Below are 21,705 nucleotides of genomic sequence, written 5' to 3'. Positions count from 1 at the left end.
GCTGAGCCTGAACTGTGGGTCCAACAGGCTGAAGCACAATTTCACCTTCGCAAAGTCGAATTGGACACCATTCGTTATTTCTATCATGTCACTGCCCTGGACCAGGTTGTTGCTAAGAGGGTCGGTGACTTCCGATGGAATCCACCTCATACCAGCAAGCATGTGGTATGTCCTGTAGGGAAAGGGCAGCTAACTACTACATCTTGATGGGTTGGGTAACTGCGCCCCTTCAGAACTAATGGATGAAATGTTGTTCCTTGCAGCTGGCGAAAGGCCCAATATGCTATTCGAGCAGCTATTTTTAGAACAAATGCCAGACTTGCTCTTGTTCTCCAAGTGTTCATTTGAAGACCCAAGGACTGTAGAGGTGGAGGCAAACATTCTATGACTGGCTAAAAAGCACAGCAAGGAAAGGCAAGTCTGCACAACTAATCCCTCCGATATTGACCCCATGTCACACTCTAGTGCTCTTAGCACATCAATCCCTGCAAGCAGGCAACTCCCCAAAACAAGCAAGCAGCCTGTGTTTACCTTTTCTTAGTGTTATTACCACAGGCGTTGGGGAGTAACATTTGAACCTGTTCGTCATTGATCTGGGCATGGACTCAGCTCCACCAATTTACTTTTCCCCTGTAACTTTTAATCCCTTTCCTATGAAAAAAAAAACTGTGTTTTTAATACATTAAAATAGCATTGACTGTTTCCTTGGCCAGAGAACTCTACAGATAAGATAGAAATTAAGGAAGGCCTAGAAATGGTTTCACTATATTCTAAAGGCATCACACAATAGCTGTTGGCAAAAATCCTATAAACAGAATGATTTTCAATTGTACCATTCATTGGACAACATGATTAGGTTTTGCTGTGTGATTACCATTCTGTTATCAGTTGCAGGACTGAGCCCCTAAGGCTAGAGCTGGATGAGGTTCCCACCCTGGATGAGACATATAAGGCAATCGAACAACTGAAAAGTGGCAAAGCAGCAGGTATGGATGGAATCCCCCCAGAAGTCTGGAAGGCTGGTGGCAAAACTCTGCATGCCAAACTGCATGAGTTTTTCAAGCTTTGTTGGGACCAAGGTAAACTGCCTCAGGATCTTCGTGATGCCACCATCATCACCCTGTACAAAAACAAAGGCGAGAAATCAGACTGCTCAAACTACAGGGGAATCACGTTGCTCTCCATTGCAGGCAAAATCTTCGCAAGGATTCTACTAAATTGAATAATACCTAGTGTCGCCGAGAATATTCTCCCAGAATCACAGTGCGGCTTTCGCGCAAACAGAGGAACCACTGACATGGTCTTTGCCCTCAGACAGCTCCAAGAAAAGTGCAGAGAACAAAACAAAGGACTCTACATCACCTTTGTTGACCTCACCAAAGCCTTCGACACTGTGAGCAGGAAAGGGCTTTGGCAAATACTAGAGCGCATCGGATGTCCCCCAAAGTTCCTCAACATGATTATCCAACTGCACGAAAACCAACAAGGTCGGGTCAGATACAGCAATGAGCTCTCTGAACCCTTCTCCATTAACAATGGCGTGAAGCAAGGCTGTGTTCTCGCACCAACCCTCTTTTCAATCTTCTTCAGCATGATGCTGAACCAAGCCATGAAAGACCCCAACAATGAAGACGCTGTTTACATCCGGTACCGCACGGATGGCAGTCTCTTCAATCTGAGGCGCCTGCAAGCTCACACCAAGACACAAGAGAAACTTGTCCGTGAACTACTCTTTGCAGATGATGCCGCTTTAGTTGCCCATTCAGAGCCAGCTCTTCAGCGCTTGACATCCTGCTTTGCGGAAACTGCCAAAATGTTTGGCCTGGAAGTCAGCCTGAAGAAAACTGAGGTCCTCCATCAGCCAGCTCCCCACCATGACTACCAGCCCCCCCACATCTCCATCGGGCACACAAAACTCAAAACGGTCAACCAGTTTACCTATCTCGGCTGCACCATTTCATCAGATGCAAGGATCGACAATGAGATAGACAACAGACTCGCCAAGGCAAATAGCGCCTTTGGAAGACTACACAAAAGAGTCTGGAAAAACAACCAACTGAAAAACCTCACAAAGATAAGCGTATACAGAGCTGTTGTCATACCCACACTCCTGTTCGGCTCCGAATCATGGGTCCTCTACCGGCATCACCTACGGCTCCTAGAACGCTTCCACCAGCGTTGTCTCCGCTCCATCCTCAACATCCATTGGAGCGCTTACACCCCTAACGTCGAAGTACTCGAGATGGCAGAGGTCGACAGCATCGAGTCCACGCTGCTGAAGATCCAGCTGCGCTGGTTGGGTCACGTCTCCAGAATGGAGGACCATCGCCTTCCCAAGATCGTGTTATATGGCGAGCTCTCCACTGGCCACCGTGACAGAGGTGCACCAAAGAAAAGGTACAAGGACTGCCTAAAGAAATCTCTTGGTGCCTGCCACATTGACCACCGCCAGTGGGCTGATAACGCCTCAAACCGTGCATCTTGGCGCCTCACAGTTTGGCGGGCAGCAACCTCCTTTGAAGAAGACCGCAGAGCCCACCTCACTGACAAAAGGCAAAGGAGGAAAAACCCAACACCCAACCCCAACCAACCAATTTTCCCTTGCAACCGCTGCAATCGTGTCTGCCTGTCCCGCATCGGACTTGTCAGCCACAAACGAGCCTGCAGCTGACGTGGACTTTTTACCCCCTCCATAAATCTTCGTCCGCGAAGCCAAGCCAAAGAAGATACCATTCTGTTATCAGTTGCAGGACTGAGCCCAAGTTCCTATAGCTGCTTGAGATAGAACTACCAACCACCAACTCTTGCATTCTTCCCATTGCTTGGTAATGCTGGGGAGAGTGATTGGATACTGCAATTACTTGGGAAGGGGTTGGGCCAATGGGGCTGGTGGGTGGGTTGATAGGATCACATGGACCCGGCTGGACTGGTGAGGAATACTTTCATGGGAGGTGAAAGGAAGCAAGAGAGCCATGGAAATCCTCCAAGGCTTCAGCCAAGTACACCTGGCAGGAGAATGAAGAAGAGGAGGAATTCTGAAAGACTATGAGTGCAATCTATAAACGTCTGACCTTTGGAAAAGTCTGCAATACCTGTCTTCTGGGTTGAAGGAAAAGTAAGTGATGTATTTTCCCCTTAGTTACAGAACTTGGGCGAACTCTCAAAGGCAGCAGTGAGAACGATGTGGAATATTTGGAAATATTACATCGGGGCTTACCAGGATGTTGCCTGGTTCAGAGGGTCAGAGTTATGGAGAGAGATTAGACAAGCTCGGGTTTTCTCTGGAGTGCAGGAGGTTGAGGGAGACCTGAAAAAAGTTTCTAAAATTATTAGAGACATTCATAGGATGCATAGTTAGAATCTTTTCCATTAGCCAAAAGTACAATACACCAGAGGACATGCATTGAAGATGAAGAGGAGAAAATTTAGGGGAGATGTGCAGGGCAAATATTTTACAGAGTGGTAAGTTCTTGGAATGGGCTGTCCAGGAAGAGTGGTGGAAGCAGATGCAATAGCAGCTTTGTCAAGGCTTCAAGAAATATACATGAATATGTAGAGATGGAGGGATATGTATCAGGTGCAAGCAGCATTTTGATTTGGATATCATATTAGGCACAGAAACATGGTCCAAAAGGTCTGTTTCAGTGCTGTAATGTTCCATGTTCTATGTTCTATACTGTGAGCTGTGGCAGTTTGGAATGGTCCCAAGGCTAGAAAGCTAAAACTTACCTTGACACTGATCTCCATGTTCAAATCAGTTTAGGCACATGTATGGCCGTGTTTGAGGTCACAGGTTGCAATGAGGTCAAAAAGTACAATTTGGGTGCTGCCCTTTAAAAAAAACAGCAGTTTCAGATGAAATGTAACAAGTGAAAGCTGGTTTATCTGAATAAATAAGAACTTCCAGCAGGATTGAAAATCACTTTGGAGATGATTTTAGGATGTTGGACTAGGTTGATGCTATTTTGAGTGTTTTATTCAGCGAAACAGTGCTGGTGTAGATGAAAACATTGCCACAAAGTAAGGTCCTGAATTAGAAAACAGGTGAAAGTTACCCAGAACACAGTGCAAACAAATGTTTTTTCAAAATCATCTCTTAATTACAAAATGAAATGTGAGATGTGAAATGAACAATATGTGAAGCAGCCTCGATCAATATTCCTGATGGTTCTCACAACTGATATGCAACAATAGTACTATATGACTGCTAAAATTAAGTTGGAATTCTTCACTTAATGTGAATGTTGTAAATAAGTAGAACGTTACAGAGGGTGGATTTTAATGGGCAGATGTGTGCAACATTTGTACTTGTGGAGAAAGGTGAAAATGTTCAAACTGGTAAAGACCATGTGGAAGATAAAAAGTGAGGTATAGACAATGTTTATAGAAGAATGACAACTCTGAAGTGCTATTAACATTTCAAGGCCAAAAAAAAAAGGCAATTGAGTGTTTCAATCATGCAATGTGTGAAAAATATGTTAAAATAATTTGCCCAAATTCATTAGTTGGGTCTGTTTGATTAACATTGCGAAGAAACTGTTCTCTCATTAATTTAGGCCATCATGAAACAAAGGTCCCAGAGATGATGCAATCTGCCCTGATGGCTGCAATACATATTCAAAGGAATTTAAAAATACAGAATGCATTAGAATTAGAATTCACTCCAATCAATATTTTAGTTCATAGGTGATCCTTTGAGGTTGAAGATTGTTTTTCTCCCCAAATGATACATACGGTATGTTGCTGGCCATATATTACATCCTTCACAATCAGTGCTAAATACAGTACAAAGAAGGAATACATTATATCTGGATGATGAGCCACATGGGAATTTGTGCAAATCCAGGTCTGAAACAGATCATGCTCAGCTTGATAGCTGTGTGCTTTGACTTGTTCACAGGCAGACAACTTTTTCCCCAAAGGAAAACAATCGTTTTGGATGAGTTGCAGCAGACTGCAACAAATGTAGAGCTTGTTATCTGGCCTTTGATTAACTGGCAGCCCTTTGTTCATCTACTCTATCCTCTGATAATTCCAGTATTTTATAGAACCTCATTCAGTGTCAGAACGAGGCTTCTGACAAAAGATTTTGGACATTTAAACAAAAGAGAAGGTTGGATCTGAAATGTACATGAATCCTCAATAAGGCAAAATAAAAATCAAGAATTATGGTACAGAATTTTAGTAAGTTGTAACAAAGACTATAATTTGAATATAGAACATTCTTTTTACAATCTATCAATTTCAATAAGATCAATTTCACGACTCTTGGTCAATTTGACCACACTAAAGTTGAATGAAGATCATGGACTTGAAACACTTAGCAAGGGCAAGTACATACGGGAGAACTGATGACCAAAATCAAAGATGACCCTTGGTATGGAGTTTTACAACTCAGAAACAGGGCCTTCAGCCCAACTTGTCCATGCTGACCAATTGTCTCTTCAAGCTAGTCCCATTTGCCTCCATTTGGCCTATATCCCTCAAAATCTTTCCTATCTATGTCTTTATCTAAATATATTTTAAATGTTACAATTGCACCTATCTCTATCTCTTCCCTGGCAGTTCTTTCCATATCCCCTCCACCCTCTTTGAGAAATAGGAGCCCCTTAGGTACCTTGTATTTCTTTTCCTTCTCATCTTAAATCTGTGATTTCTAGTTTTAGACTCCCCTCCTCTGGGTAAAAGAATAGTACTATTTACATTATCTATGTCTCTCCCCCCCCACCCCCCCCATCCAGCCTCCTATGCTCCAGAGAGTAAAGCCCCAATCTTTCTTTTCATTCAAATTTGCCAGACATGGTTACATTCTCGTGAAAATTTTCTGCATCCTTTACACCTTAATGTTACCCTTCCTGTAGTGAGGTGACCAGAATTGCATGCAAGTGTGGTCTTACCAATGTCTGTACCTTCTCAGAATGTCTATGGTGTTCTGGGGAAACAATCCCAACCTGTGGCCTAGTGCCAGCTTTAGAGAGGATGGAGAACATGCAGTGCAGTCATTGGCACAGCGAGATGTTGACGTATCATTGGTCTTAATGTTGCCAGTATCTTGTGCCTCGTTATGCAGGTAAGCAAAATATCTGAGAAAATACATCACCTACTTATGAGAAAGCAAAAAACACCATGCTGATATAGTCCTTGAACATCTTTAGGCATCCCCAGACTGTACATGCAAAAGCCCCAATGCTTGTTCCAGAAGTGAAGTTCTAACTTGCTTAAATTGTTGGAACCAATGCAGTCTGTGTAAAATTAACATCTGGTGTTTCTTCTTAAGCAGATGAATTGCATCCACCCCACAATAGTGGGTTCCAAGACAGCCAATGAAGTCAGTGTAAGATCCATAGACTCTGCCATGGTTGAGCAGGAAGTGCCTGGCAAGTCAGAGTGCTGAGCTGATTGGAAAGTGATGAGTTCCATCCATCATTTACAATGAGCTGAATTAATACCTCCACTCACACATATAACCCACATTGGATAATTCAGTGTCTGTTTTCTTTTAAGAATGGACACAGCAAGTATAAATGTCAAAGACCCTGCATTATTATTAGGTTAAGATAATGCTAATTTTACATAATTTACTTACTTTGTCACATCATGAATCCTTACAACTCTATGATGAAAATATCTATCTGATCCCTCAAGAAATTGCCACTCCTTACATGAGAACATTGACAGTAGGTTTAGAGCCACCACTGCAGCCAAGTCCAATTTTCTTTTCATCAGGTAAACATTCAGAGGACAGTGATAATTTGTTGAAACTCAAGAGTGCTTTGTGGTCTCAGTTGCCCGGGATCATCATTTTCCCAGGATTCACTGTACAAACTGCAGAGGCCCCACTGCTAACTCTGCATAACTTGGTGACTTAAGTTTGGGAATGGTCTGGTCATTGAGGCCTAGCATCAGTCCAGACATAGTGTAGTGATAAATTACCACATATTAGAAATGACCCTCCCTCCTTGGTGGTGCAATCGCACTTTAAGGCCAGGTTGCCATTTTGCGGGGCTGAGTGGCGGCCCCATGCTGACCTTGGACAGTTCCAGAGGCGTCATGATACCGCACCCTGCTGCTTCTTGTTCCCCCCTCCTCTCCCCTCCACCAGGCTGCTCATCCCCTCGGTCTCCCACTGCTTGTCCAGGCCACGTGCGGCATCGCCTAGCAGTGGATGTGCGTCACCGGCCGCCTGATGATCGATCATTCTCGAGCTTCTGACTCCTGCTAATACTCCAATGAGGGAAGCTGAGCACCACTGAAGTAAGTTATATATCTGTATTTCTCTAAATAATATTCTATATTACTATAGTGTAACATTACTATATTATTATATCCCTGGCAGCGAGCCTATGGAAAGTGAGCTCTGCTCGAACTGGATATAGAAGTCATTCTCCTTCTAGTTGGTTTGTGAGGTATCGCAGACGTAGGTGGGGAAGGAGAAAAGATAGAGTCAAGATAAGATGAAACTAGTACAGTGGGAACCAGAAACAATGGGTCTATCCCAATGGTTATTGGGAGAAGGTAGAAACGACCAATGAGGTTGGCAGCCATGGGAGGGAGGTGACCAGAGGTGATGAGGTTGAAAATGGTGTTGGAGACAATGGCTTGATGTGCCGTGGTGGGGTCCTCTGGGAGGAGCAGATAGGAGGAAGTGTTTAAGAGCTATTGTCTGGCCTCAGCAAGGTAGAGGTCAGTGCGCCAGACCACAACAGCACCATCCTTATCTCTTGGGTAGAAGGTAGAAACAAGCAGCAAGGGGAAGGGAGGTGACCAAAGGTGATGAGGTTGGAGATGGTGTTGGAAACAGAACAAGTTTTTCCTTTTCATGTATTTATCTGATTGTTTTTTGAAAGTTTCCGTTGAATCTCATTCCACAGCCTTTTCTGACAGTACATTTCAGATCATAAAAATTCACTGTTTTGAAAGAAAAATAAATCTTCCTTATCTCCCTTTGGTACTGTAGCCAATTCACCTAAATCTGTGGTTACTGACCCTCCTGCCAATAGTGTTGCAGCAATGAACAATGCCAACATCCTGAGGATCGATTTGTTGATGCAGTGCAGCTGCTTTATTGATAAACATTTTAATCCATCAGGGAAAATTCCTTCTTTTGTTTAGTTGCAGAATGAGGAATGTAACCTTTGTGGATGAATTACATCACACAAGGAATACTGCCTCTACACAGACAATTAATTCTAGACACCTCTGTCTCTCCCTATCTCTCCCTCTTTGTCTCACTCTTGTTAATGGAAGAGAACAGAGTAATTTGCATTTTGAATATGCTGCGATTAGGGAGATACATGTTGTGTTGTGAGGTCTATTACTTTTCATTTGTAGTTTTGTTCTTTCAGAGATTTGTATCTTTCCAAGCATGCAAAGTTATCCTGTATGAGGAAGGGTTTTCTTGGGTTGGCAAAGTATTATTTCAGTTCATCTTCTGAAAAGAGTGGGAATTCACAAGGGGGCAGATGCCACATCTCATTAGCTGGCACATGGTGCAAGGAATCTCTGTTACAATTGTTGCGCTTTGCTAATACTTAACCAGACAGCTGACAGAAAATGATGCACTCTTCATCATTGCCTTACAAAGTTCATTTACAGTAATAATTAGTGGCACTTAAGCCCAAGAGAATAATAGATATAAACTCCAACACAGTGACAGAGCAACAAGAGCCAAGTCCACATGTGCTGCTATATGGACAAGCTTTAAAAAAAATTTATATAGAACTTGCAAAATTTTTCCACTCTGAACTGTTTCCCTATCTTCTGGGAGTGGCCGTTCACCCAAGAATGACCAAAATTCTAAATATCGAAGTATCTCACCGTGAGTTTAGACAGAATACCTGAAGTGCAAAGTTATTTTTTTTACTGTAAAAAAAAATACAGTATTTCTGTCCTATTCATGAGACCGTTGATCGCGGATCATCTGTGGTTCATTTTAGACTGCAGACAATCTGTGAAAATGCCTAGGGATCGTGGAGGTAAAATTTTGGAGTGGAAATTCCTGTTATGATCTGGAAAATTGGGAATCATTTCCTGGAATGCAGTGGCTGTGTAAAAAACATAATTGATTGGCATTACTCTGGGGAAGGATATGCAAATCTGATGTGCTGTTTGGTATAACTGGTCAGTTCTGCAGTCTGTTTCATTTTCAATCCATCTTAATTGCCAAGAAAATAATCTTGCCAATTCAGGTGTGATGAGCAACATTAACTTAAGTCTTCAAAAACAGGCAGTAGATTGTATGTATAACATCATCTTTTTATTGTTCAGATGAATAACTTGCAGAGTTGCGATCTGTCCTGAATTCTTTCATTGCTTTATCATTGACATTTTAAGCTCCAAAACTGGGCCAGGTACTGAAGTTCTTATGAACGTGTGGCTGCAACAAGTAAGAATTTCAGTACATCTGTACATTGTATGCATGTGTTTGGCAATAAACTCTTATATCATATTATATCTCATGGATAGCAGAACAGAAAATATCATGTTCTCTCTCAACCAAAGTAGATTACCATAGAATTTTAGCTGGGGTATTAAATGGTTATATTAGATCATCCATCCTACAACAGTATTTAGAGTCATAAAAAGTCAGAGTCATTGAGTTATACTACACAGAAATAGGCTCTTCAAATCAATTAAACATGCCAAACAACTCGCCTGCATTTGTCTTATATCCCTGTAAAGCATTTCTAGACATGGACTTGACTTTTCAGCAATGCAAATATACTCTCCTCCACCACTTCTTCCAGAAGCTTGTTTCATTTTACCCATCATCCTCTATATGGAAATGTTGCCCTAGGGACCCCTTTAATTCCTTTCCTTCTCATCTTAAATCTCTGAGTTTTAGTTTTAAATTCCCCTATCCTGGGAAATAGTCTCTGACTATTCACCTTATCTATGCTCCTCAGGATTCCACATATATCCATGTTTAATTTTACAGTGCTTTTATAGGATTAGCATGTTCATAAGTTAAAAGGTAGCTTTTGATTTTGTAAAGTACCGTGTAAAAATATCTTATTTCCATAAATATTAATTGAAATTTTAATGAGAGAGATTAGCATTACCCTCAGAACAAGTAGATGATGTAATTTGACCTTACCCCACAGCCCAGACCACTCTGGGGCATACATTCTATTCTGCGCAGACCTCTGTCGGGAAGCAGGCCAGCACCACAGCCTGGTCTTGGGCAAAGTATGCCACCCATCCGCAACAAACATTCCTCTGCTCCATAGTGCTGATAGCGATTGTACTACAAATGGAAAATATTCAGAAGTTATAACACAATGCAGCAAGGTAATTTGCTAGAACAGGTTGGCAGAAACTTAAAATGAAAATTAGAATCAAGGTCAAATGCTTGCACAATGATCCGCTGATAGCCCATGTTCATCTTATATCCATATGTGTGAGTTTTTAGACAAGACATGGATGAAGAAAAGGATTGTTTAGCATCTCTGGCAGTTCCACCACCAAACACATCACCCCTTACCTCCTCCATTTTTAAAGGATTATCCTTACTGTGACATTTCAGTTTCCCACCTCACCTTTCCATCCAGCCACAAGAAATACCCACCTTTTCCCCTCTCAGTATCCCCACAAAACAGTTACTTGAATTTATCTTACTTTATTACTCTATTTTTACTGCTTGCAATCAAGTTTCCTCTGTACCATGGAGACCAAATGCAGATTGGTGCAGGTTTGTGGAGCATCTTGGCTCATTCTGCAAGCAGAGCTGCAGTTTCTGATTGCTGTCACTTTAATTCATTGTTCCAGTCTCATTCTAACCTTTCTGTGACCAACTTCCTTCACTATACAAATGAAGTTCTATGAAAGAACCACATTACAGCCTTATAAATTTGTCAATCAGTTCAACAGTTTTGGATAATGATTTTGGTGTATTCTCATTTACTCTTCCTCTAATACATTTTTAGTTTCTTTACTTGTCCCTTTAACAATAGTCACTATTTTTAGTCTGGAACACCATTCTGCCTTCAATCTAATCTTTGACCTTCCTTTATATCCACACCCCCCCCCCCCCCCCCCCACCTCCCCACACACCAACCATCCTTCTCTCCAAATCTTAAAACTTATTTATCTGGAACTTTTGAGCTCAGGCAGCATCTGGAAGTTACATTTTATTTTATTTTCAAATTTCCAACCTCTATATTTTGCCTTTGTGCCAAATGTACATTATTTAATTTAATTTAGTAACCAAAGAAGAGGTACAACGACTGCCTAAAGAAATCTCTTGGTGCCTGCCACATTGACCACCGCCAGTGGGCTGATATCGCCTCAAACCGTACATCTTGGCGCCTCACAGTTCGGCGGGCAGCAACCTCCTTTGAAGAAGACTGCAGAGCCCACCTCACTGACAAAAGACAAAGGAGGAAAAACCCAACACCCAACCCCAACCAACCAATTTTCCCCTGCAACCGCTGCAACCGTGTCTGCCTGTCCCGCATCGGACTTGTCAGCCACAAACGAGCCTGCAGCTGACGTGGACATTTACCCCCTCCATAAATCTTTGTCCGCGAAGCCAAGCCAAAGAAAGAAAAGAAAGAATATAGCCCAAGGTGTTTCACAGAATCTTTTGCTAATAAAATATCATATTGGGCTACATAGAGAGATAATCAGGCAGGTGCCTGGAATGCTGATCAAGCACATAATTTGGCAAACAATAATCTTAAAATGGTATAATCGAAGTACTTTTTTTTCAGAATATTTTATTTTTCATTTTACGTCAATAAACAAGAAGATAACATCACAGACTGTTATAGAATACACAAATGTCCCCCAACAATCTACATACATGTGGCATTTCTCCCCCCTCCCTCTCTAACCCCTTTAAAAAATGTGAAAGAAGTAAAAAGAGGCTGGGTGTGATGTCAATGCTTCTGATCTGAGGCCATGGTGGCTGTGGAGCTACCCCCTTAATCCATCTATTGGTAATTTTTGTCAGGATGTGGTTACAGTTGTGCTCCCGTGTACGTCAGATATGGCTGCCATATTTTTACAAATATTTTTACAAATCTTCTTCAGCATGATGCTGAAACAAGCCATGAAAGACCTCAACAATGAAGACGCTGTGTATATCCGGTACCGCACGGATGGCAGTCTCTTCAATCTGAAGCGCCTGCAAGCACACACCAAGACACAAGAGCAACTTGTCCGTGAACTACTCTTTGCAGACGATGCCACTTTAGTTGCCCATTCAGAGCCAGCTCTTCAGCGCTTGACGTCCTGTTTTGCGGAAACTGCCAAAATGTTTGGCCTGGAAGTCAGCCTGAAGAAAACTGAGGTCCTCCATCAGCCAGCTCCCCACCATGACTACCAGCCCCCCCACATCTCCATCGGGCACACAAAACTCAAATCGGTCAACCAGTTTACCTATCTCGGCTGCACCATTTCATCGGATGCAAGGATCGACAACGAGATAGACAACAGGCTCGCCAAGGCAAATAGCGCCTTTGGAAGACTACACAAAAGAGTCTGGAAAAACAACCAACTGAAAAACCTCACAAAGATTAGCGTATACAGAGACGTTGTCATACCCACACTCCTGTTCGGCTCTGAATCATGGGTCCTTTACCGGCATGACCTATGGCTCCTAGAACGCTTCCACCAGCGTTGTCTCCGCTCCATCCGCAACATTCATTGGAGTGACTTCATCTCCAACATCGAAGTACTCGAGATGGCAGATGCCGACAGCATCAAATCCACGCTGCTGAAGATCAAACTGCGCTGGGTAGGACACGCCTCCAGAATGGAGGACTATTGCCTTCCCAAGATCGTGTTATATGGCTAGCTCTCCACTGGCCACCGAGACAGAGGTGCACCAAAGAAGAGGTACAAGGACTGCTTAAAGAAAGCTCTTGTTGCCTGCCACATTGACCATCGCCAGTGGGCTGATATTGCCTCAAACCATACATCTTGGCGCCTCACAGTTTGGCGGGCAGCAACCTCCTTTGAAGGAGACCGCAGAGCCCACCTCACTGTCAAAAGACAAAGGAGGAAAAACCCAACACCCAACCCCAACCAACCAATTTTCCCTTGCAACTGCTGCAACCGTGTCTGCCTGTCCCGCATCGGACTTGTCAGCCACAAATGAGCCTGCAGCTGACGTGGACATTACCCCTCCATAAATCTTCGTCCGCGAAGCCAAGCCAAAGAAAAGAATTTTTACAAAGGTGTTTTGCCAGATTCTAAGATTGTACGTGATTTTTTTTTTCCATGGGAATACAGCTGTGCATCTTGGTAATCTAATTACTGACAAGAAGATGGGATGGCAATGCATTTTCTATTGCTCTGGACAAAGCGATAAATATGAATTGAATTTGGGATTTGGTTAATTTGAAGCTGATGTCCATAAGGCTCCCCAGCAGATACAACATTGGATCTGGCAGAAAGGTTACTTTTGTTATCCTGGTTCTTCTTTGGCTTGGCTTCGCGGACGAATATTTATGGAGGGGGTAAAAGTCCACGTCAGCTGCAGGCTCGTTTGTGGCTGACATGTCCGATGCGGGACAGGCAGACACGGTTTGCAGCGGTTGCAGGGGAAAATTGGTTGGTTGGGGTTGGGTGTTGGGTTTTTCCTCCTTTGCCTTTTGTCAGTGAGGTGGGCTCTGCGGTCTTCTTCAAAGGACGTTGCTGCCCGCCGAACTGTGAGGCGCCAAGATGCACGGTTTGAGGCGATATCAGCCCACTGGCGGTGGTCAATGTGGCAGGCACCAAGAGATTTCTTTAGGCAGTCCTTGTACCTTTTCTTTGGTGCACCTCTGTCACGGTGGCCAGTGGAGAGCTCGCCATATAACACGATCTTGGGAAGGCGATGGTCCTCCATTCTGGAGACGTGACCCATCCAGCGCAGCTGGATCTTCAGCAGCGTGGACTCGATGCTGTCGATCTCTGCCATCTCCTGGTTAGTATATTGGTTAAATACTGCCAAAATGGGGAAACCTTTGCGCAGGACCATGTTGCGTGAACAAATGTTCCTGGCTCCACTCCATACCTGAAACATGTCTCCAGCACCTCTTTGAATCTTTTGTGGTGTGAGGTAGAACTGGTGCAGAAAGTTGTACTGAACCAGTCTACAGTTATTAGAATTAATAACTGTTGTCACACTGTCTCTACATCAATCCGACAAGCATCAATTCTGATGCCTCAATCTGACTCCCATCTCTCTCTTGATCTGTGTAGCCCTTGCTTGGGGCTTTCACCTTGGAGTACATTCTTGAAATAAATTTGGGTGTATTTCTCAGTCGAAACATCCCTTTAGCTTCTCTAGTTGTAGGTGGGGTGATTGCAGGGCCCCACCTATCCCTTAGAAACAATCTTAACTGGAGGAAACAATGAAAGGTCCCTTTAAGTTGCTCAAAGGACATAAGCTACCTCCTTTCGTAGCAGTCCTTAAAGCAGAGGTGTCAAACTCAAATTCACGAAGGACCAAAATTAAAAACTTGGGCTATGTCGAGGGCCGAACTAAATATTTATTGAAAATTTTCAACAACATCTGCATGTTTTCTCTTCTTTCAACATATGTAATGTTAAACTTTTTCTTATTAAAATAAATGTTTGATAATAGTTTTGGATAAACTCTTTCCAGAAGCATTAACAAATGAGAAATAAATTATTCAATAAATAATATTTCTCTATAGAGGATTTGTCAAATGTTGCTAGTGTGCTGTCGAATAGTAAAATCTGAGGGCTATTGAGAATGTGGGAGAATAACATGATTCCTGAAACAATCAAATGGGTGACTGATTGTGGGCATGAACTCTAGCAGGGTTATTTGCCATGACCTTTTTCCATTGGTACAGATATCCTTTGATTTACACACTTTTCAAGTTTTATGCCTAATGAGCTTGTATCCAAGTGCAGGACTATTTTTAACCAGGAATATATTTATCACTGTGACATGAAACTATTTGAAGATCGTTTTATCTTGAGATTAAAGTTCATAATCCTTACTCAGGCCTGTGTGTGGGAGGGCGGGGTTTGCGGGCGATCGGGTTGGACAACGACAGTGCGGGGGCATCGGCTCTCGCTGCAGGGCGGCATCTCGGCGGATCAGCGGCCCCGTCACCATGAGTCGCGGGTCGGCTTGCGGCAGGGAGGGGGAGTGGGCAACGATCCTGGCGAGGTCAGGCCCGAGGCCTCTGGTTCCGGGCGCTGGAAAGCGGCCTTGGCTTCCCCTGACACCGGCCAGGCCGCGCTGCGGTTGGGGGGCGGGCGGGGGGGACACGACAGTGCGGGGGCATCGGCTCTCGCTGTAGGGCGGCATCTCGGCGGATCAGCGGCCCCGTCACCGTGAGTCGCGGGTCGGCCTGCGGCAGGGAGGGGGAGTGGGCAACGGTCCTGGCGAGGTCAGGCCCGAGGCCTCCGGTTCCGGGCGCTGGAAAGCGGCCTTGGCTTCCCCTGACACCGGCCAGGCCCAAAAACCAGAGTCCATGGTGAGACGCTGCAACGTAAACAGAGGAGGTGGGGGCGATTAGCGGGCTGACGCCAATGCATTCTGGGATTTGTAGTATTAGCTGTGCATGCGCTATACTGGCGCGCTGGCCAGCGGGCCACCCCTAATACATTTTTGAAATGATCTTGCGGGCTAAATATAATTATATCGCGGGCCAAATTTGGCCCGCAGGCCAGAGTTTGACATGTGTGCCTTAAAGTATTGGATCCCCTACCGATTCCAAATCTTTAGGATTTCGTTACCCATGTTCATCGGCATCAATTCGTTGTGAATCAGTAGCTCCTTAGGTGATATTACCACTTTCTCTCCAAACATTCATTCATCTCATGCCAAATTTTAGTCAGATGTTTCAGTATGGGGTTATCCATTTTCTCCCCTATTAACTTGGCATCCCATTTTTATATGAAATCTTTTGCCATTCCCTTCCCCATTACGTGCAGTCTCATTTGCACCCAAGCAGGTAGTTCCCCCTCCTCAAAGAAGGATGCAAGGAACCTCAACTGAGCTGCTAGATAGTATTTCTTAAAATAATCAGGTAACCTTAAGCCCCCCCCCCCCCCCCACCAAAGCTATAGTTCCATGTTAGTTTGTTTAAGGCTATCCTGGGTACTTTCCCATTCCAAATTAATGTCCTTATGCTATCATTTAATGTCTTAAAGAAGGAGTGTGGTAATGGAATTGGAAAGATTGGAAGAGGTATTGGAGTCCTGGCATCAACTTCATCTTTATGCAGTTAACCCTTCCCATTAAGGTGATGGGTAGTTCTCTCCATCTCATTAAGTCACTTTCAATTTTCTTCAGTATTGGTGGGGGGGGGGGGGGGGGTGGTGGGCTGGGGCTGTTAAGTTTATATAAATTTACCAGGATTCCTAAGTGTTTCACAAATCCTTCATGCCAACTGAAATTACTGTTTTTATGATATTCTTTATAGTCAAATTTATTCAGTAGCTTTTTTCTATGTTGGCTTTAGAGCCTGATATTTCACCATAGTCCTCAGTGTGGTGAACAGTTTTGTCAGAGACCCAGTTGGGCCCGTCAAGTACAGCAACACATCATCTGCCATTAGATTGATTTTGTGCTGTCGCTGGCCCACTCTGAATCCACTTATCTCTGGATCTTTCCTAATGGCCTTTGCCAATGGTTCAATTGCTAAAGTGAACAGCTCTGGAGAGAGGTCAGCTGGACCTAGTGAGGGGAAATGTTGGTGATATTTGTCCATTCGTACTGACTTTTGCCTGTGGTTTGTCACACAATGTTCTTATCCAATTAATAAACATTTGTTCCATTCTGAATTTCTCTAATATTTTAAACAAAAAGGCCATTCTAACTGATCAAAGACCTCCTCTGCTTCTAGCAAAGAAAACTTCTAGCAAAACTTGGATCATGTTTTGCTTGTGCCAAATGTATAATGTTAAATAGTCTGCTCAAGTTGTTAGCAGAGTGCCTCTTCCTCATGAATTTCATTTGATTCGGATCTATCAGTTTGGGAACGTACTGTTCCTATCTGTTGGCCAGTGTCTTGGTGATTATTTTGTAATCTGTGTTTAGTAGGAAGATAGATCTGTATGAGGATGGCTTCAATGGGTCCTTGTTCTTTTTGGAATTGCTATAATACCTGCTGAAAAATATTCCTTGTCTCCGCCGCCTGGTTCACTACACCCATTAACAATGGTTTCAACACATCTTTGAATTCCTTGTAGAACTCAGGGGGAACCGTCCTCTCCCGGAGACTTGTTTGTTTTTAATGTTCCAAGGTCTGTTTGATTTCCTCACTGAAAAATGGGGCATCTAATTCCATCCAGTCCTCCTGGACCAGTCTCGGCAACTCAATCCCCTCCAGGAACTCATCAATTTTATCTAAGTCTCCTGGTGCCTCAGATTTATACAATTTCTCATAAATAGTTTTCAAAATGTCATTTATTTCTTTTGGATTATATGTTACCAAGTCCGGCCCTGATTGAACCCCATTAATCATCCTTGAAGTTTCCTCTGCTCTCAGTTGCCATGCCAAATTTTATGTGTTGTTTTCCCTTGTTCAAAATATATTTGCTTGGCTTGCAAGTGCATTTTTTTTTCCACTCTATATGTTTGTAGAATGTTGTATTTAAGTTTTTTGTTTTCCAATTCCTGATATTTCTCATTTCAATCCCTGGTTTTGGTATTCTTTTTCCAATTTTGTAATCTCCTGTTCCAGTGTTTCCACCTCAGTGAGATTTTTTAAAATACTCTTGGTGTATGAAATTATTCCCCCCCCACCCCCCCCCCCCTTAGATGTCCCAGATTAGAAAGTTTTTATCATTGAAGGACTATTTGTTTCACAAAACAAAGCAACTTGGCCCCTTATATAAAGGGACAGAAGTCTGAGTTTTTCAACAGTGTAGTTAAGGTGCCATCTATAGGCATTTACCTGTTTTTCAGGCATTGTTATTTGCAAGGTTAACGGTGAATGATCTGATAATAGCCTTGCTAAATATTCCGATTCAAGCATTCTGCCTTCCAACCGGACTGACATTAAAAAATAATCAATTCTGGTGTGAGAATTACGGGACTTCGCATAAAATAAGCAGTCCCTAGCCTGTGGGTTCCTCTGCCTTCTTATGTCTATCAAATTTAAATCTTGCATAAAGGCCAGAGTTGTTTTTTCTGCCTTGGACTTTGACAACGTTTTTGTTGTCTTATCTTGAATAGGATCCAGACAGAAATTTAGATATCCTCCAATTAATATATTTTGTTTCCCTCTGCAGCATTTAGAAAATCATTTTGTATAAATTGTTCATCATCCAAGTTTGGTGCAAAGAGATTCAGCAGTGTCCATGGTTCTGAATACAACTGGCAGTCTACCATTACAAATCTCCCAGCCAGGTCTGTAGCCCCACCACCTTCTGTGTATTAAAATGGCTACCCCAGGCCTTAGAGTTGAAGGAAGAAGAGAACACCTGCCCCATCCAGTCCCTATTAAGTTTATCATGCTTCTTTTTCAATAAGTGAGTTTCCTGTAAAAATATTATATATGCTCTCAATTTTTTAAGGTGAGCTATGACCCTCTTCCTCTTTATGGTGCTGTTTAAGCCACTCACATTGATACTAATAAATTTGATAGTCTTCTTCATTTGTATTTATATGTCTTATCTTTTCACCTCCACAGAACCCATTTGTTTGTCTTGAATAGCACATTGGAGTACATAGATGCAGAGGTAATGGTGAACTGGACTTGGTCTGAGTTAGGATACTGCCAGCAAATTTGGAAGCAAAGTCCATGCAGAATTCTAAATGCAGTACATCTCCTGATTTGAATTTCATTTACTTTTTCTCCTGCAGAAACTTCACAGTCATGTTAGTTACTGAAAAGCTGTCAAATAGGCATGGGCTGTGGAGGAGACATGTGTCCACATACAATACATCCAAAAGTATATGATTTAGTTTGTTAGTACATTTAATATGGTATTCACATCAATCACAAAATGTGCCAGATGGTATTCCTACATGAGGGAAGCCATGTCCCAGAAATGAGGAGTCTTTTATTCAAAGACAAGCTGAAGCAAGGGTGGAAATGAAGAATGTTATGGGAATGCAGGCAGTCTGGGAATTGGAATGAATCAGCAGCCACCATCTAGGATGGACAGTGTGCATTAAACTTTAATGTTTTGGATCTATTTCAGCCACAGTCTCTATTGTAATGTGGAAATATGGCATTTAATTTTCACTCCGAAAGATCCCACAATGGAGTTTGGTGTCATCTCCATAAATATCTCTAAGTTCAGGAGTAGGAATGCTCACTGAAGCTTGCACAATATTTAATTCCATTCACAATTCCTCAGTAAGTAAAGCAGCCTAAGCTTCCATGCAGCTAAATCTTGGCACAATTCAGGTATGAACTAATGAGTGGCAAATAACTTGCATCAGAAAAATTCCAGGCAATGACTGTTTCCAACAAAAGAAGCTTAATCTCATACCATTAACATTCAGCATTGCTGTCATCAAATCTCCCACTGTCAACATTCTCTGGGTGACCATTAACTGGAAATTCAAAAGGACCAGCTATATAGAAAGCACAGGGACAATAGCAAGTCAGCAGCTGGGTGTCCTGCAGGAGGTTTCAAGCTAAGAATCACAACAAATACACTGTCATTATCTAGGCTGGATAGGCAGGAATTTTTCTCCTTGGCTGAGGCTAGAAGGGCTGGGACTTTTCTCCTCAGTGCGTAGAAAGCTGAGGAAGGACCTCATGGAGGTTTACAAAGTCACGAATGTTGGGGTAGATAGTGACAGTCTTTTTTCCAGGGTAGGAAAATCTAAATCTAGAGATCATGGATTTAAGAAGAGAGGGGAAAGATTTCAAAGGGGACTGAGGGTCATCCTTTTAATACAGAAGTTGCTGAGTATGGCCTATGAGAACATTGGTAAATTATGTGCAGAAAGCAGTATAGCACAGGAATGGGCCTTTCAGCCCACATGTGTACACTGATCATGATACCCAAACTAAACTAAAACTCTGCTGCTTACACACAATACACATGTTCATGGAGCTGATTGTTGACTTCAGGAAAGAGATGCCAGAGGTATACAATCCAGTGATCATTGGGATATTAGAGTTGGATAGGGTGAGCAAATGTAAGTTCTTGGGAGTCACTATCTCGGAGGAGCTTTCCTGGATCCAACACACTAATGGCATTGTGAAGAAAGCACAATATTATATTATTTTACTTCTTCAGGATTTTATGGAGGTTTGGTATGATCCCAGAAACCCTGGAAAATTTCTACAGAGGTGTAGTGTAAAGTGTGCTGACCTGCTGCATCACAGTCTGGTATGGGGACACTAATACCCCTGAGCATAAAGCCCTGAAAAAAGTAGTGGACACAGCCCAGGACATCACAGGAAAATCTCTCTCCACTATTGAGTACATCCACAGGGAACACTGCTGTCAGAGAGGAGCAGCAATCACCAGAAATCCTCACCACCCAGCACATGCTCTGTTCTCACTGCTGCCATCAGAAAGAGGTATAGGTATTACAAGACTCACACCATCAGGTTCAGGAACAGCTGCTATCCCTCTACCATCAGACTCCTCAACTACAAACTCAATCAGAGACTCATTTAAGGACTCTTACTTGTGCACTTCATTGATTTTCTTTTTTAATTCTCTCTGTATTGCATTTGTTTACATTTGTCATCTGTTTACAGTTCTTTATTAACTGTACACTGTGTACAGTTTTTTTTGACCTACCAATTTGTGGTAATTCTGCCACACCCACAGGGAAAAGACTCTCAGAGTTGTATGTATTCTGACAAAAAATCTGAAATATGATGTTTGTGTGCCAATCTGGAAGCCTCTTAAATGTTAGTATCATATCTGTTTTCACCACTACTCTTTGTGTAAAATATTTGGCTCACAAATCTCTATTAAACTCTCCCTCTGCACCTTAAAATTAGGTCTGCTAGATATTTTTATCTTTTGGAAAAAAAGATTCTGACTACCTACCCTATCAATACCTCTCAAAATTTTATAAACTTCCATCAGGTCTTCCCTCAGCCTCTGATGTTTTTTTGGGAGATAAATTGGGAAAAATAGAGTAGCTGACATACATGCACACACTTTAAAAACAGATACTATTTGAAATACTGAAGAATTCGTATTCAGTAACTTTACAGAAACTATAGAGAATGCTATGGAGATTTCACAAGTGGCTGTTAATTGAAGTGAATGAATGGACTATTGTCTTTAAAGCCACAGGCTGTCTCCTAATACCTCTTCACAAAAAGGTAATTGAGAGGTTCTTGTTTACCTAAAAACAACAGATGAACCAGAAGACTAGCTCCTATTGTTTGCTGGAGAAGGTCAGGTGTTTTTGCAAGTGGCAGAGAGAGGGTCACACATGCTTCCTGGCAGTCAGAGTCTCAAAGGGACAGAGAATGAAAAAAGGGAGTCTTTGATTGAGTGTGACCCAGGAAAAGCTGTAACAAACAGCTGGCTGTTGAGAACTGAAACAGAAGCTCCAGAGTGCAAGATGGCTATACGGCTAGCTGTCTAATGTTTGTCTTGGAATAAGTGGAACAGAAAGGAACTCTGTGATAGCCTGAAAGAAAGAGGTTATCATCTGGAGAACTCTGATGGGGCAAGTTTCATCAGCAAATCATTGAGGTGGCTAATGGTGGTATCTCAGTTGTGGAAATCCTGGAACATCGCATCTCTCTCTGCAAACCTACAAGAATCTTCCTGAGCGGTAACCATTTACCTTTCGAG

General features: G+C 42.6%; 1 protein-coding gene across 1 annotated transcript in view; it reads right to left on the bottom strand.

The window, feature by feature from the left end:
- Positions 1-21,705, bottom strand: part of prkn (parkin RBR E3 ubiquitin protein ligase) — a 1,164,186-nt gene that overhangs the window by 223,497 nt on the left and 918,984 nt on the right. The window contains exon 12 of the mRNA XM_069936147.1: positions 10,097-10,246. Coding sequence (XP_069792248.1) covers positions 10,097-10,246 — 150 coding nt within the window. The remainder of the gene's footprint in view (positions 1-10,096; positions 10,247-21,705) is intronic.

Source organism: Narcine bancroftii, chromosome 4 (genome assembly GCF_036971445.1).
Source record: "Narcine bancroftii isolate sNarBan1 chromosome 4, sNarBan1.hap1, whole genome shotgun sequence".
NCBI lineage: Eukaryota > Metazoa > Chordata > Chondrichthyes > Torpediniformes > Narcinidae > Narcine > Narcine bancroftii.
This window is presented reverse-complemented; position numbering and strand designations above follow the sequence as displayed.